Source organism: Meleagris gallopavo, chromosome Z (assembly GCF_905368555.1).
Source record: "Meleagris gallopavo chromosome Z, MGAL_WU_HG_1.1, whole genome shotgun sequence".
NCBI classification, from domain to species: domain Eukaryota; kingdom Metazoa; phylum Chordata; class Aves; order Galliformes; family Phasianidae; genus Meleagris; species Meleagris gallopavo.
The window spans coordinates 55173871-55186634 of NC_139435.1; the positions used below are offsets into that span (position 1 = coordinate 55173871).

At 37.4% G+C, this 12764-nt stretch overlaps 1 protein-coding gene across 2 annotated transcripts in view; it reads left to right on the forward strand.

Moving 5' to 3' along the window:
* GAK (cyclin G associated kinase) overlaps nucleotides 1–12764 on the forward strand; it is a 66837-nt gene that overhangs the window by 24822 nt on the left and 29251 nt on the right. For both annotated transcript variants that reach the window (XM_085213012.1, XM_031557161.2), the window contains exons 11-15: nucleotides 1125–1248; nucleotides 8532–8581; nucleotides 8673–8821; nucleotides 10365–10487; nucleotides 12542–12675. In XM_085213012.1, coding sequence (XP_085069138.1) covers nucleotides 1125–1248; nucleotides 8532–8581; nucleotides 8673–8821; nucleotides 10365–10487; nucleotides 12542–12675 — 580 coding nt within the window. The remainder of the gene's footprint in view (nucleotides 1–1124; nucleotides 1249–8531; nucleotides 8582–8672; nucleotides 8822–10364; nucleotides 10488–12541; nucleotides 12676–12764) is intronic.

Consider the following 12764-nt stretch of genomic DNA (forward strand, 5'->3'; position numbering starts at 1 on the left):
TTCATTTAGCTGGAAATACTTGCATTTGGTGTAGTAAAGAAATTGAAAGCTGGATTGGCTTGCTTGCATTTGGTTTTGTAATGAAAAGCAGTCTCAGCAACCACGTTTTCATATATTACATGTGAATTTGGAGCTTAACATTATGATTAATGTAAAACACAGCAATGGAATACTTCAAATTGTATTCACTTTTTCTTGTTTTTGTTACGTATACTGAATTGACAGTGAGAAGGCATTAAAGCTAAAGAGTAGAGTTGGGTAGTATTTACTGCAGTAATTTCCTCTGTATATAAATTGCTGTGGAAGAGTCTGTCTTCCTAGTAGGAATGCTCTTTTCAGCTGTGCCCAGTGACAGAACAAGGGGCAATGGGCACAAACTGGAACACAGGAAGTTCCATGTGAGCGTAGGGAAAGTTGTCTTTATGTGAAGGTGACAAAACATTGAAACAAGCTGCCCAGGGAGGCTGTGAAGTCATCATTCTTTGGAGATATTCCAAACCAGTGCTTTCCAGTATAACCTACTTTAGGGAGCCTGCTTTAGTACGGGGTTGGACGTGGTGACTTTCAGGGGTCCTTTTAAATCCCTCTGATTCTGTGATTATAATCAAAATCTTGTCTGGCTATCTGTTTTGTGCAGGATGCAGTGCTGTTTGCTGTTAATGGTGGAATGTTGCTAGCTGGAACTGCATGCTTAAAATGTAACTTAATTATGCCATCTTGCTTCTGAAGCCCTGCTTGAACATGTCCTTTTACTGGAGATGCTTAAGTTGATGTGCTGATGAAATATTGCACGTTGAGACTGCTACTAAACAAAAGATAGTGTTTTCTTGCAAAAGAATATGAAAGAAATGCTTTACCAGTACAAATCTTGTATTCTGCTTTCTCTTAAATACAGTCAATTAAACAATTTGTTAAGTGATTTACTAGTAGCTCTTTACTATACAGGTGTCATTTTTTTTGTGTAGGTAGTTTGTGATTAAGGAGATCTTTAGTACTGTGAGCCTTACAGCAAAGCTTAGCCTGCATATGCTTTCGCTTTACAGCTTTGTAGGTAATTTTCTTTAGTTTGGAGGCCATTCTTGGATTTGACTTGAAGTACAATTATTTTTATTCACCTACTCTAGGCCTGACCGTTGCGGAATGTGACCAGACTTATGGAGGGTTCTTTGATATTCTGAGGGGTGGAACAGAGCGATTTTTCACTAATATTAAGGATACATCTTCTAAAGTTATCCAGTCTGTGGCCAAGTGAGTAAAAAACAAAAACAAAAACAAACAAACGTTGGTAAGAATTACATTACAGAAGTAAGGAGTTTATTCCAGAAATAGTCCAACTCAACCCAATCATTTTCTAAATATGAGCTCTAGCAACTGATAATTACTGCAGAGACTTTGAGTGATTCTAATACAAAAGCTGAGGAAACAATAGTATTGAAATTGCTGGAAGGGGAAAGCCTGTCTGTAAGTACTGCCTTCTTTGATGCTGTCTGCTGTGTTCTGCACATACTGAAAACCTGAGAGATGCGAGTTGGTGGGGGCTGGAACTAGGAGAAGGAGTATGAAAGTGGTACTATCGTGGATCAAAATAAACAAATTCAGCTACAAGGTAGGGCTCGAGTGAATAATGAGAGAATAAGAGGGAGTGGTGGAAGTTTAAGGCAATGGAAGTGAGAGGAAAAACTACAGGGAAATGGTGCACGAGATCTTCTGTCCAGTTTAGTTTTCAAATGGAATCCTGTGTCTGGTATGGGTGATGAAAGCAGAGACTTGAGGCAAAATGAGAAGTTTTGCACTCTCTTCCTCATTAGCCCTGAATGACATGAAAGAATACTGTCCTGATTTGATGTATGTTGTCTCAGGTTCTTAATGTATTTTAATGAGTTTTCCAAACTCACAGCAAATGTTTCCGTTGCCTCTATATCATTACTGATCAGAATACGGATTTGTCCTTTTCAGTTTTTTATGGAGTTTTATGCAGTATAAAAGGTGTTTTCTTAATTTTCAGGATGAGAAGGTAAGTCAGTGTTGTAATAGAGCTGGAACCCCCCTTTGGACGAGTTACCGTATTCCTTCGTTGTAGATTTTTTGACTGTGTATTGGGAATACTGTGAAATCTTTTATTTGCAGCATGCTTGTCTACCATGGAGTGTGGTGTTTATTGTGCTGCTTTAAAGTTTCCATGTAGTGCTCAAAAAGGGCAGATCTTCAGTTTCTTAAAGGTCACAATAACTATGCAGCTTTGGTCTGTCCTTAGCAGCTTTTTGCAGATAAAATCAATTGTGACAGCATCAAACTTCATGCTGTGATGGAACCACACAGGCTCAAGTGAAGAGAAAGGGAAGTCTATGGGGGGAGTGAACTGTTGCATGATGGAAAACAGTGAATTCTTAGGAACCCAACAGAACTATAGAAATTCTGTGTACAAAACATTGTGATGAGCAGCGCTTCAATTTTAAGCAACTTTTCTATCTCTTTGGCATGTGCTGTCATCCATACCTCTGTTCTTTACCTCTTTGCCATCTTCTGTGGAAGTGATCTTTCTCAGCCCTTCTATTCAGTGTGATTTCTGTTCCTTTTGTGGTATCTTCTTAAAGATGATTTTCTGTGTGATAATACATGGATATATTCTGCAGATTTCGTGCCTTCAACAGCTCTCTTACAACCTGAAGGTACTTAATTTTTTGTCTTAAATTCTGCCAACTTTGCTTAAATTTCAAGTTTTGCAATAGAGAAACTACTTCTTTTCCCCTTAGTGACAGACAGTAGTTGAGTTCTTGTCTTCCTTTGAAGTTGTGAGCTCTGATTCGCATGGTTTTTATTCCTGCATTAGATCTTACTCTTCCACTCTACTATTTTGACAGTTGCTGCTGCTTCTGCTGTACTCTTGCACTCCACTTCTTGTGCAGTTTTCCATGAGATGTTCTGTATTGTTGTACATATGATTATATTTGGAGAGGTTTCTCTTCCTGCTCTTGCAACCAGTTTTTCCTTATTGAGCACTGGAAGTTTGATTACTTCTTACAGTTTCATTTTGCGTTGTTTTCCTCTTTTCCTGTGGCAAGGGATAAGAACAGTCTACAAGTATAAGGAATGCCTTGTGCTGTATGATCACTTTGTTTTTGTTTCTTTTACTTAACAAGTTTGTGGGGCTTTCTGCTTTGTATGTTTTCATTTGGCTCCATACCAAGGGTAGCATGGAAGGAGTAAAATATTAACTGAATATCTAAGCTTCCATGAGATGCTGACAGATATAAGACAGTGAGTACTTGCTGTCTTAAAATATGCTGTTCAGTTCACATGCTTGTATCCAAAATCATTTGATACAAGCATAGAGGTTGCCCAAAGTAAGTTTTCGTCTGTTTTAGTCACTGTTCTCATTTTTAATAACTAGTTACTGGTCTGTGACTGAACTTTATACTTAGCACTTCAGTTAGAATTACTTATTGATTTACTTTATTATAGTATCTGAGCCTCTATCAGGGATCTTCACGCTTTGGAGGTGTGTTATTACATGTGCATTATGGAAATTGTTAAAGATTCTTAACCAGGAAATAGCTCTTCACTTTTCCATCTTGTGTGTTAATTATAAAATAATAGATGTAAATATTAATTACAATAGATTACCTTGAGAGTGTGGCTGCTCAGCATGGTTTGGCTTTTTAAGACTTAATAGCTGTGAGTGTTATGATAATCAAATTAGATAACTAACCATTGGTGTTTCCCATCTAGAGGAGGATGCTGCACTTCCAAGTGCTATAACAAACTGGGAGAGGTTTGACAGACAGTGTTGTGCCATGACTTAATGGCAGGTTACTTTCTACAAGCTGTTGCTTTCACTAAAAATTGTCTGACTGTTAAATCCCAGGCTTTCTCTTGAGGAGATGAATCCCACACAGATATTTTGGACAAGGCTGTTGAACTGGGGAGTGTACAGTCACTTTAAGCTATTGTTTCTGTTGACAGGGAAGACAAAGTTGTCAAACTTGTTTAAAATGTGCAATAGCAAAACCGAATCTTGGTCTTGTGGATGGCCATCTGTTTTGGCACAACTTCCAGGTTTCCAGTTAACCTTGTACATTTGGTCAGTGGTTTGGGAACTGAAAGAAAATGAGATTGCACCAAGAATATGAATGTGCTAGTGAGGACCAGTTACATCAGTTCTTGTTTTCCAGATAATATTTAATGAATACACAGAGAACCTTTTCCACTTGTAGTTTGTCAGTGTTTCTTAGTGGCTCTTAGCACAGCAAGTTTCAGTTTTCTGAGACTGCTTGCTTTTCGAACCTGGGCTTTTTGAACCTTGGACCAGTAGTTAATGTTATACAGGACCAGAGACAGTCTGAGGTTCTTCAGCATTCACATATATCACTGTCCTTGTGAGAGTCCCACCACGAGGCTTTGTGCATCCCTGAGCTACTCATGCTTTAACTGAGCTGAACTGCTTATTCTTTCTTTGTGTCTGCTATAGGGTGTTTGTCTTCTGCCATGGCTGTTCTCTGCCTTCATAAATCTGTGGCTACAGCTGTTTGTAGTTGAAAAGATATTCTTAAATTCCTTATGCTAACAGCATCAACTACGTGTCTAAAACTCAGTGAATATGAGAAACAGGCTTTCTGGACAAACTAGAATGTTTCTTCCTTGCCATGTGTTTTCATCACTGCTCTGAGCCCACAGATGGGCTGTCTCTTTCCTGCTCATGGCTGCTTTTCTGAGTTTTAGAGTTACGTCCTTTATCTTCAGGCAGCCTGTTCTTCATTGAATCCACACCACAGTTGAAGAGTTGGTGTTCATTACTTCCTATAAAAAGATAATTTTCTCCCATAGCTGCCTTTATTCAAATTTTGGATCTCCTGTTTGTTGTAATAAGTGATAAAAGCCTGAGCATTAAAATACGTGTCATGGTCTACTAGGAATACGAATGAATCAGGGCCGTCTGGATTGTCCTCATGCCACCTCATTTAAAGCTATTTTGGAATAAACATATATTGTTTGTTTAGGTTCAAGTCAGGCAGAAGCAATTTCTTTGTTGCTGAGCTGTCTCTCTTTAGCTATTGAGGTTCAGCCCTTTTGTTGTCACAAACCAGATTATTGTATGCTACTGCAGGGCAGCATCTGCACTGAAAGGAGATTTATTCTACCACACGTACCCATGTGTGCCTGCTAACTCAGGATCAGCTGTGCAACCTTGGCGTAATTTCTCTGTCCATCTCTCCTGTCCCTCAGTTGTGATGCTGCTGTTCCCTTCAGCTTCTTTCCTTACTGAGGCTTGCTTCCACGCAAGATACAGATGCCTTGTCAAAAAAAAAAAAAAAAAAGCAAGCCAAAACCAGCAAGATAACCTCAGAAGATAACCTGTAACTATTACGTGAAAGTTTTATAAGTTTTATAAGCATTTAGCATCTGCTGGCATCAAACCTTTTTGCAAAACTTTTGACCAGTTTTCCTGCTTTGCCAAACCAATATCTTCTAATGAGGAAACTGATCTAAGATTTTAGTGCCTTTCATTGCTAGGTTTCTATGCTTCTAGGGTAATTTTGTTTCTTGGTGCTGTGTTAATGCTTCATTTCATGGGAATATTACTTTGCTTCATGTTACCACTGTGTAGTTGAATGATTAATTCAGTTTTACAAAGCAAAACTGAGTGGGAGCGGATTGATATGAATTTCACTGCTACACTTCTTCATGGCTTTAAAAAATAAAAAGCACAAAACTTCAAGAACAATATTACTCAGTTAATCAATAGATATTTGTCTTAATTTTGTGTAGACTTCTAGAGGAAGACTGCTTAGCATCAGAGCATTGTTTGACTGAAGGCCATACTTTGCTTGCTCACACTAGCTAAATTGACTTTTCTTTCTTTCCAATCTTCAGCTGTCAGCATCACAAGGTAACTCTATGCTGTTGTAGAACTTTGTGCTGTATGCTGTCTAGCTTTTTTGAATTTGTTATTTTTAACCTTTCAGCAAACTGTGGCATCATTAGTGCAGCTATTCTCTGACGAGACTAATAATGCCAACCCTTTACACTGAGAAGTTTTGAAAATTTAATTAGGACTTCTGATTTTATTCGGATGCTTATGCTGTGAAGTGAGAGTTTACATCCTATTTGCTACATTTCCATCGAGATATTTCACTGTGAGGGTATAAAAATCTTGTTATTATCAGGAAAGGGACTAAATATTGATGTGATGTCATACTTTCCTGTCTACCTTAATTGAAGCCTTAAGGAAGTACATTTGTTACAGAATTTTGCAGAATTTTTCCATGTTGGTCACAAGGTAGAAACTCCACATGTAGTATCTTCACTTCTTGCATGTTGTTGTATTCATCACCTGCCAGCAATGCTGCAGTGCATGTCCAGCTGTTAACAGCATGTGGAGATGGACCTCAGACCTGGTATTTTGTTGCAGAGTTGACTTGAAATGCATATCACTGTATGTGAAGAGTATATTCCACAGCTGTGTACATGTTTTTTGCCTTCATTTAAAAAAAAAAATATTGTCAGTCTGACATGAAGCACTGTACTAAAAAAGAGCACCTGGTGTTCCAGTTTTAATACTGAAATAGCTCTGAAATACTCAGGAAAAAATTAAGGGGAAACATGGAATAAGAATTCAAAAGATTGTCACATGTTTTAAGAGTCTTGGGTTGATTCTCCAGTCTGTGTACCAGCTACATTCTAATTCACACAGCAGAACCATTCTGAAACTTTTCTGATTATAACAGGCATGCAGACTTTTTCCTGCAAAGCAGCAAACTTACCTTGCCCATGCTGTTATTAACAATCCAAAGTACTCTTTTTCAACAAGTTCTGATCTGCACGGAACTTTTCTGCAAGTGTGTGGTGTGAGCCACTCTCCTAATAGTTTTGCATTTTAATTTAGGCAAACGTAAAAATAGAAAGTGTGTAAGATGATGTTGCTAGTAAAGGGTCAATATCTGAAAATATTCCTGAAGGAACAAATGTGAAGACTTCAGGTTTTTTGCTCGTTGTAGTGGTATGCGTTCATTTTGTGTTGCTCTTTAACTTATTATGGTGTTGAAGACATAATACTTCTTTGCTTTCAGGCTATTGGATTAGGTGGTTCTTCATCTTGATAACTGAAGAAGTTCAAGTCATTAGAATGATCTGCATGTTTTTTTTACTTGAAGTTAGTGGGTGTAAGTGACAAATAATTTAACACCTCACAATCAGAAATGACTGTGCTGATTTTTGTTAGCATTTATAATTGATACTGAATGTAAATTTTTGCCTTGATCAGTTTGTCTGCAGCAGTATGTTACCACCTGAGCTACCTGATGAAGTTAATGGCCTTCCAAAAATGAAAATGTTTTTGAAATAGCATGTATTTGGCCATTTTGTGTACCTCCCATGCAGTGTGTTTTTCAGGGTTGAGTTTTTAGTGTTTTGGCTGGTGAGGTTCTCAACTTTCCTTATGGTGACTTCAGTTTCTCTTGAGTGTGTGGGTTGTCATCATTGTTAACCCAGTCCATACAAGTACTTGTCATTGCCTTCAGAGCTGTCATTCTTGCTTCATCCAAAGTTCTCCTCTCAGTCCTTGTAAATTCAGTAATCTTTTAGTCAATCCCTCTAGACTCCTTTAAGTTAACCAGCATGCCATAAGGAGTCAAGGAAAGACTGCTCCTCTTGGTGTTTCAGAAACAAATGCTGTATTCTAGGCATCTTGAAACTTTGTAATGATTTTAAAAAGTGCTTCTCTTTGATAAACATGCATGATATTGTTGCTATGTCTTTTGATATTCTGGAGATGTGCTACCAGTGTAATCTATCTAAACCAAACTCACTAGGTGAAGTGTTTTTTTTTTTTTTCTTCCTGCTTTGACACTGAGAAGTGTAGACCTATGGGATCCAGCTCGTTTGACATGTGCTGGGACTTCTCAGTCTTTTCCAGATTTTCACCTTGCTGCACAGCATGTACCCTGCAAACAAAATACTGACAATCTTGAAATAGTAAATTAGTAGACAAGATGGGGGTAAGGCAGAGATGAAGGAATGGATATAAATATGAAAATCACTGGGAGGCTATTTTACAAAAAAAACGGCATAGGTAATTAGGAAACCAATGAGTAATGATTAATGCTTTGCTCACGTCAGGCATTTTGGAATCTCTAAATGATTTGTTTGAAGCATTTGAAGTACTAGAATGTTCTCCAGTTGAAATGTTAATGAATCTTCATTGGGGTTTAAAATTGATACTGTGTAAGAAATCAGAGTTCTTCAGGTCCTTTTAGAAGCTGCGTATGTGTTTACAATGAACATTTATCAGTAGCGGTAACAGTTGTAGAATGAGTTAAACATTGAGAGTATCTGTATAAAATTCCCAAAGATGGTTTTGTTGCAGCCAGTGCAGATACATCATCTATTCTGAAAACCTTGGAAATCTGAGGACATACTTCAGATGAGAAGAAGAAAGTTATTCATGGTAGTGAATGGAGCCTATGACAAGATTTTAGATTCATGGCTAGAATGGTTCTATTTCTCAGTATCAACTCCAATGTATTCTTTTTCAGTTATGCGAAAGGAGACTTGGATATATCATACATCACTTCAAGAATTGCAGGTATGATTGCTAAGTCTCACAAATAACTTCTGATTGTGCTTTATACATGAAAAAGAAGTATATACCTCACCCGCTGATCTTCTTTTTTCAGTGATGTCCTTTCCAGCAGAAGGTGTAGAATCTGCCATCAAAAATAACATAGAAGATGTAAGGTTATGTCTGGACTCCAAACATCCTGGGCACTATGCTGTGTATAATCTTTCTCCAAGGACATACAGACCGTCACGATTCCATAATAGAGTGTGTATTGTTTTTGTGTATTTTTGTAAAAAGTGTTTCAATGCAATGTATTGATTTATACCTTCAGCTTCTTGTGATGTGATACTTTAAAGCATGCTGCTTAATCAAAAAGATGACAACAGAATGGTTATAAAAATAAGCTCGAAGGGTAACCTCTTCTCTGCTTGTACTGGATTTCTTTCTCTGTTCTTAAATAGACTTTAACTGTCGTATAACTAACTCAACTGTGCAGATTGTTACTGTGTTTTCTAGCAGTGCCCATGTTAGACCATATCTAAACTGTCCGTAGTGGTAATGATCCTCCCCCAGTACTGACTGTCCAGCTGACGGTGTAAAAGCACCGTTTGTTATGTGAAACTCCCTTTAGACCTTATCCTGCAGAGCCTTTCTTAGCATTGCTTCAGTTATCTGAGTTCACTTACACTTCATCAAGCTGGGAAATAGATAATGTGTTTTATCCAGTACTCGTCTTTTGCCTTTTTGCATCATCACAAATCTGTAGACAAGACAAAGTATGTCCAACCTTAAGAACAGTTACTGCCTCTTTGGTTGGAGGTTCCTATTCAAGATCACTTTTTCTGAGTTTGGTTGAGTTTGAGGTTTAGCCAAAGGCTATTCAACATGAAAGGTAACAGTTCTACAGGGAACTTCCACTTATTTCTGTTTAGTCAGGTATCTCAAAGCAAAAGCCTCAGGATTCCTTTTTTGAGCTGAAGTCCACTGAGGCTGACATGTTTAAGTGAGTATTGCAGTCTCTTATTCTGACAAAGCTATCAACCTTTGTGAAATGATACGTTCTGTGTTTAGGAAGTTGTCTATTCTGGAGATAGCTTTTTTTTGGTTATGCTTGGTTTTGCGAGTATGATGCACTTATATGTTGATATTCCTGATGTAATAATCCTGTAAATAGTAATATAAACACAGCTAAGTCTACCAGTAATCTGAACACTTTGTGTTCTATATTTATCTTAGTGACATCAATTTTATTGTGTGCTCTTTGTTTTGCTGTATCTGGAAAGAAATAGTATCTCATTTCTTGTCAGGAAAGTCCTTATGGTAGGGAAATCTTTGATGTCCATCTTTGAAATCCAGGTAACCAGTGGGCAATGCTTCCTAACTTCTTAACTTTGTTGTTCAGTACTGGGCTAGAACAGCTATGCAGTAAGCTAAAGAAGTCTAGGTTATTTTGTCCAGTGCTGCAGAAGATGATTCTGCATAGCCTTCAACGTGATGAGAGTAAAACAGCTTTTCAAATACTTAAGAAATTGTATTTTCTTGGTTTCCTGTTGTATATAATCTATTGGCAAATTCTAAAAGACTTCATTAACCTTGATTAAATGCAGTAATCTGAATTGTTGGCACTTCCAGGGCAACTGACTAGAGGTCTACTATTTTTGATCCTATAGAGTGCTTCTTATTTTTGCAAGACTACTTTTTATCTTGCTTAATTTCTACCTGCAGATGGCATTAAACTGTAAAATATCCTTCTCTGTGAATGTGTGCAGCGATAATGTTGTTTCCCACCTCTTTTGTCTCTCTTTAGGTTTCTGAATGTGGCTGGCCAGCAAGACGAGCACCAAATCTTCAGAATCTTTATAGTATATGCAAGAACATGCATTTATGGCTGAAACAGGACCAGAAAAATGTTTGCATTGTGCACTGCCTAGTAAGTAGCTAGATACTACCCCAAGCATTTTGCTCTTGCCAACTTTAGATGGTGTTTAAGAATGCTAGTATTACTTGGGGAGTTCCAGTGATTTTCTTCACTGTAGGGCCTGGAGGTAATTCCATCCTGCAAGGTATTTAGAAAAATAATTTCCATGTATTTTCTGTTTATAGACAGTAGGATAACATAGCCCTAGCTTGCATGTAATGTAGAAAATATATGGACAGTGCAAGGCAAAATAACTTTTGGGAGAAAAGTATATTTAGTTATTTTAGTGTTTGCTCTGCTTTTCCTTCTACTCTTCTGATGTAGCACTTTGGAGAAGAATAGGTAGAGAACTGCAGAAACTGACTATAGAGCATTAATGGTACTTGATTTTGCTGGCATCAGGTTGCCTTGTAACTTCCAATGTTCTTTAATGCATCACTAGCTTTGATGTAGCCTCAAAAATGCAAGTTAACTATGCATAAAAAACTACCTCATGTTAAACATGAGAGAAGAACAGTTTTAAAGAATAGTTTATGTTTGCAAAGCTTGAGCACATGAGGTTACTGTCATGTTTCCTCATGAAAATTGAATGTAAAATGCATATGCCAGGGTCTTCAGTAGCTCCTATACATCTTCAGTAGCATTTTGTTCTGCATAATAATCTGGGGTCATTTAGTGTTAGTCATCCTTGAAAACTCATAGTTTTAGGGGCATGTTAGTACAAGGATAGTTTCTCTGTAAGCAAGCCCTATGTCCTTTAAAAACATAAAAGGAAAACCTGAAATTCTTAATGTCTCATCTCTGCATGAAGAGTTCCTTTTGTTTCTGTTATGCAAATTATCAAGTTTCTTTCTGAAGATCTGTCATCAGATTTGTTTGCTAATGAATAAAATATTATGTATTTTGAATGCTGTCATTCTGTTTATGACATAATCTTTAAAATCTTGCTCATTTGCTCTAGCTTCATTACATGGTTACAAAGGATTGGCTGTTATCTGTTTGTCAGCCTGTTTGTACAGTGTTTTTTCTGCTCTCAGTGTGATACTTTTTTTTTTTTAAATGACTTTATAGTGCTGGTATACGTAACTCACTGCTTGTCATGCTGGTTGGTGGTGTTTTTCTTCCCCAGTACTCATTCACGTTTTGTCCTAAGCATGGGCTTCTCAATGTGGGGACTGTGGTTCTATTGATCCATGAAACTTCATGGAAAGACCTGGTCTAGCCCATAGAATCATAGACTAACATTGGCTAGAAGTGACTTCTGGAAATGATAGGGCTGCGTCCTTTGCTCTAAGCTGAGCTAATTTCCATGTTAGTGCAAGATGCCCTTTATTAGGGGATGCTAGTTACAGCAGCCCTAATAGTTAGGATGATTAGTAATGGCCTGGATTTGAGGGAAAAGGATGTTATATCAACTTGAGAAGAAAAGTTTTTCTCTTCATTTCTACTTACATATGCTAAATGACTACAAAAAATCTATTCCATGCTTGCTGGCCAAAACAAAACGTGCACCAATTTCTGTCAACCTCTGACTAAACATCCAAATACTCAGTATTGTATTTTTAGGGAGGAATGTAGTATATCCCAGCAGTTCCTGCAGGTAGATTGTGTTTTGCTTCCCTTCAGTTAATATCCTGGCAAATACTGATCTTAGGCAGTTCTAGATAAAATGTTAAAGAATCTGGTTCTGTTCTTCGGACTTCTCTGGTACTGGATGTCCATAATGAGCAAACACAACTTGAAGGCAGCAGCCAGGAAACAGGCTATAAAATGGATGATAGTGGTAGTAAGATGATAAACATCAAACTGAAAACTTTAAGCTAAAAAAAACCTGAAAACTTGAAATGTAACCACAATTTATTCATGTCTGAGCAAGTAGGTAATCTGTGGTATCATGTGTATCGTGTAGAAATAGAAGAAAACACTTCAGATGCAGTCTTCCAATCCAATGATCACACTAGAACTTGAGCTTCATTACACATTACAGATAGATATTATGTTCTTCAGTATCTTCTGTAATGCTTTTTCCACTAGGTTGAATAATAAAATTACAATTTTTTTTGTAGGATGGAAGAGCAGCATCTGCTGTTGTAGTTTGTTCTTTTCTGTGTTTCTGTCGTCTCTTCACTACTGCTGAGGCTGCAGTTTATATGTTCAGTATGAAACGTTGTCCTCCTGGCATATGGCCTTCTCATAAAAGGTATGGTATCAGTCTGCTTATAGCGTACTACTGAAGCAAGTATCTATGCAACTGTTAATAAGTTACTATTCTTACAGGGTAGTTTTTAG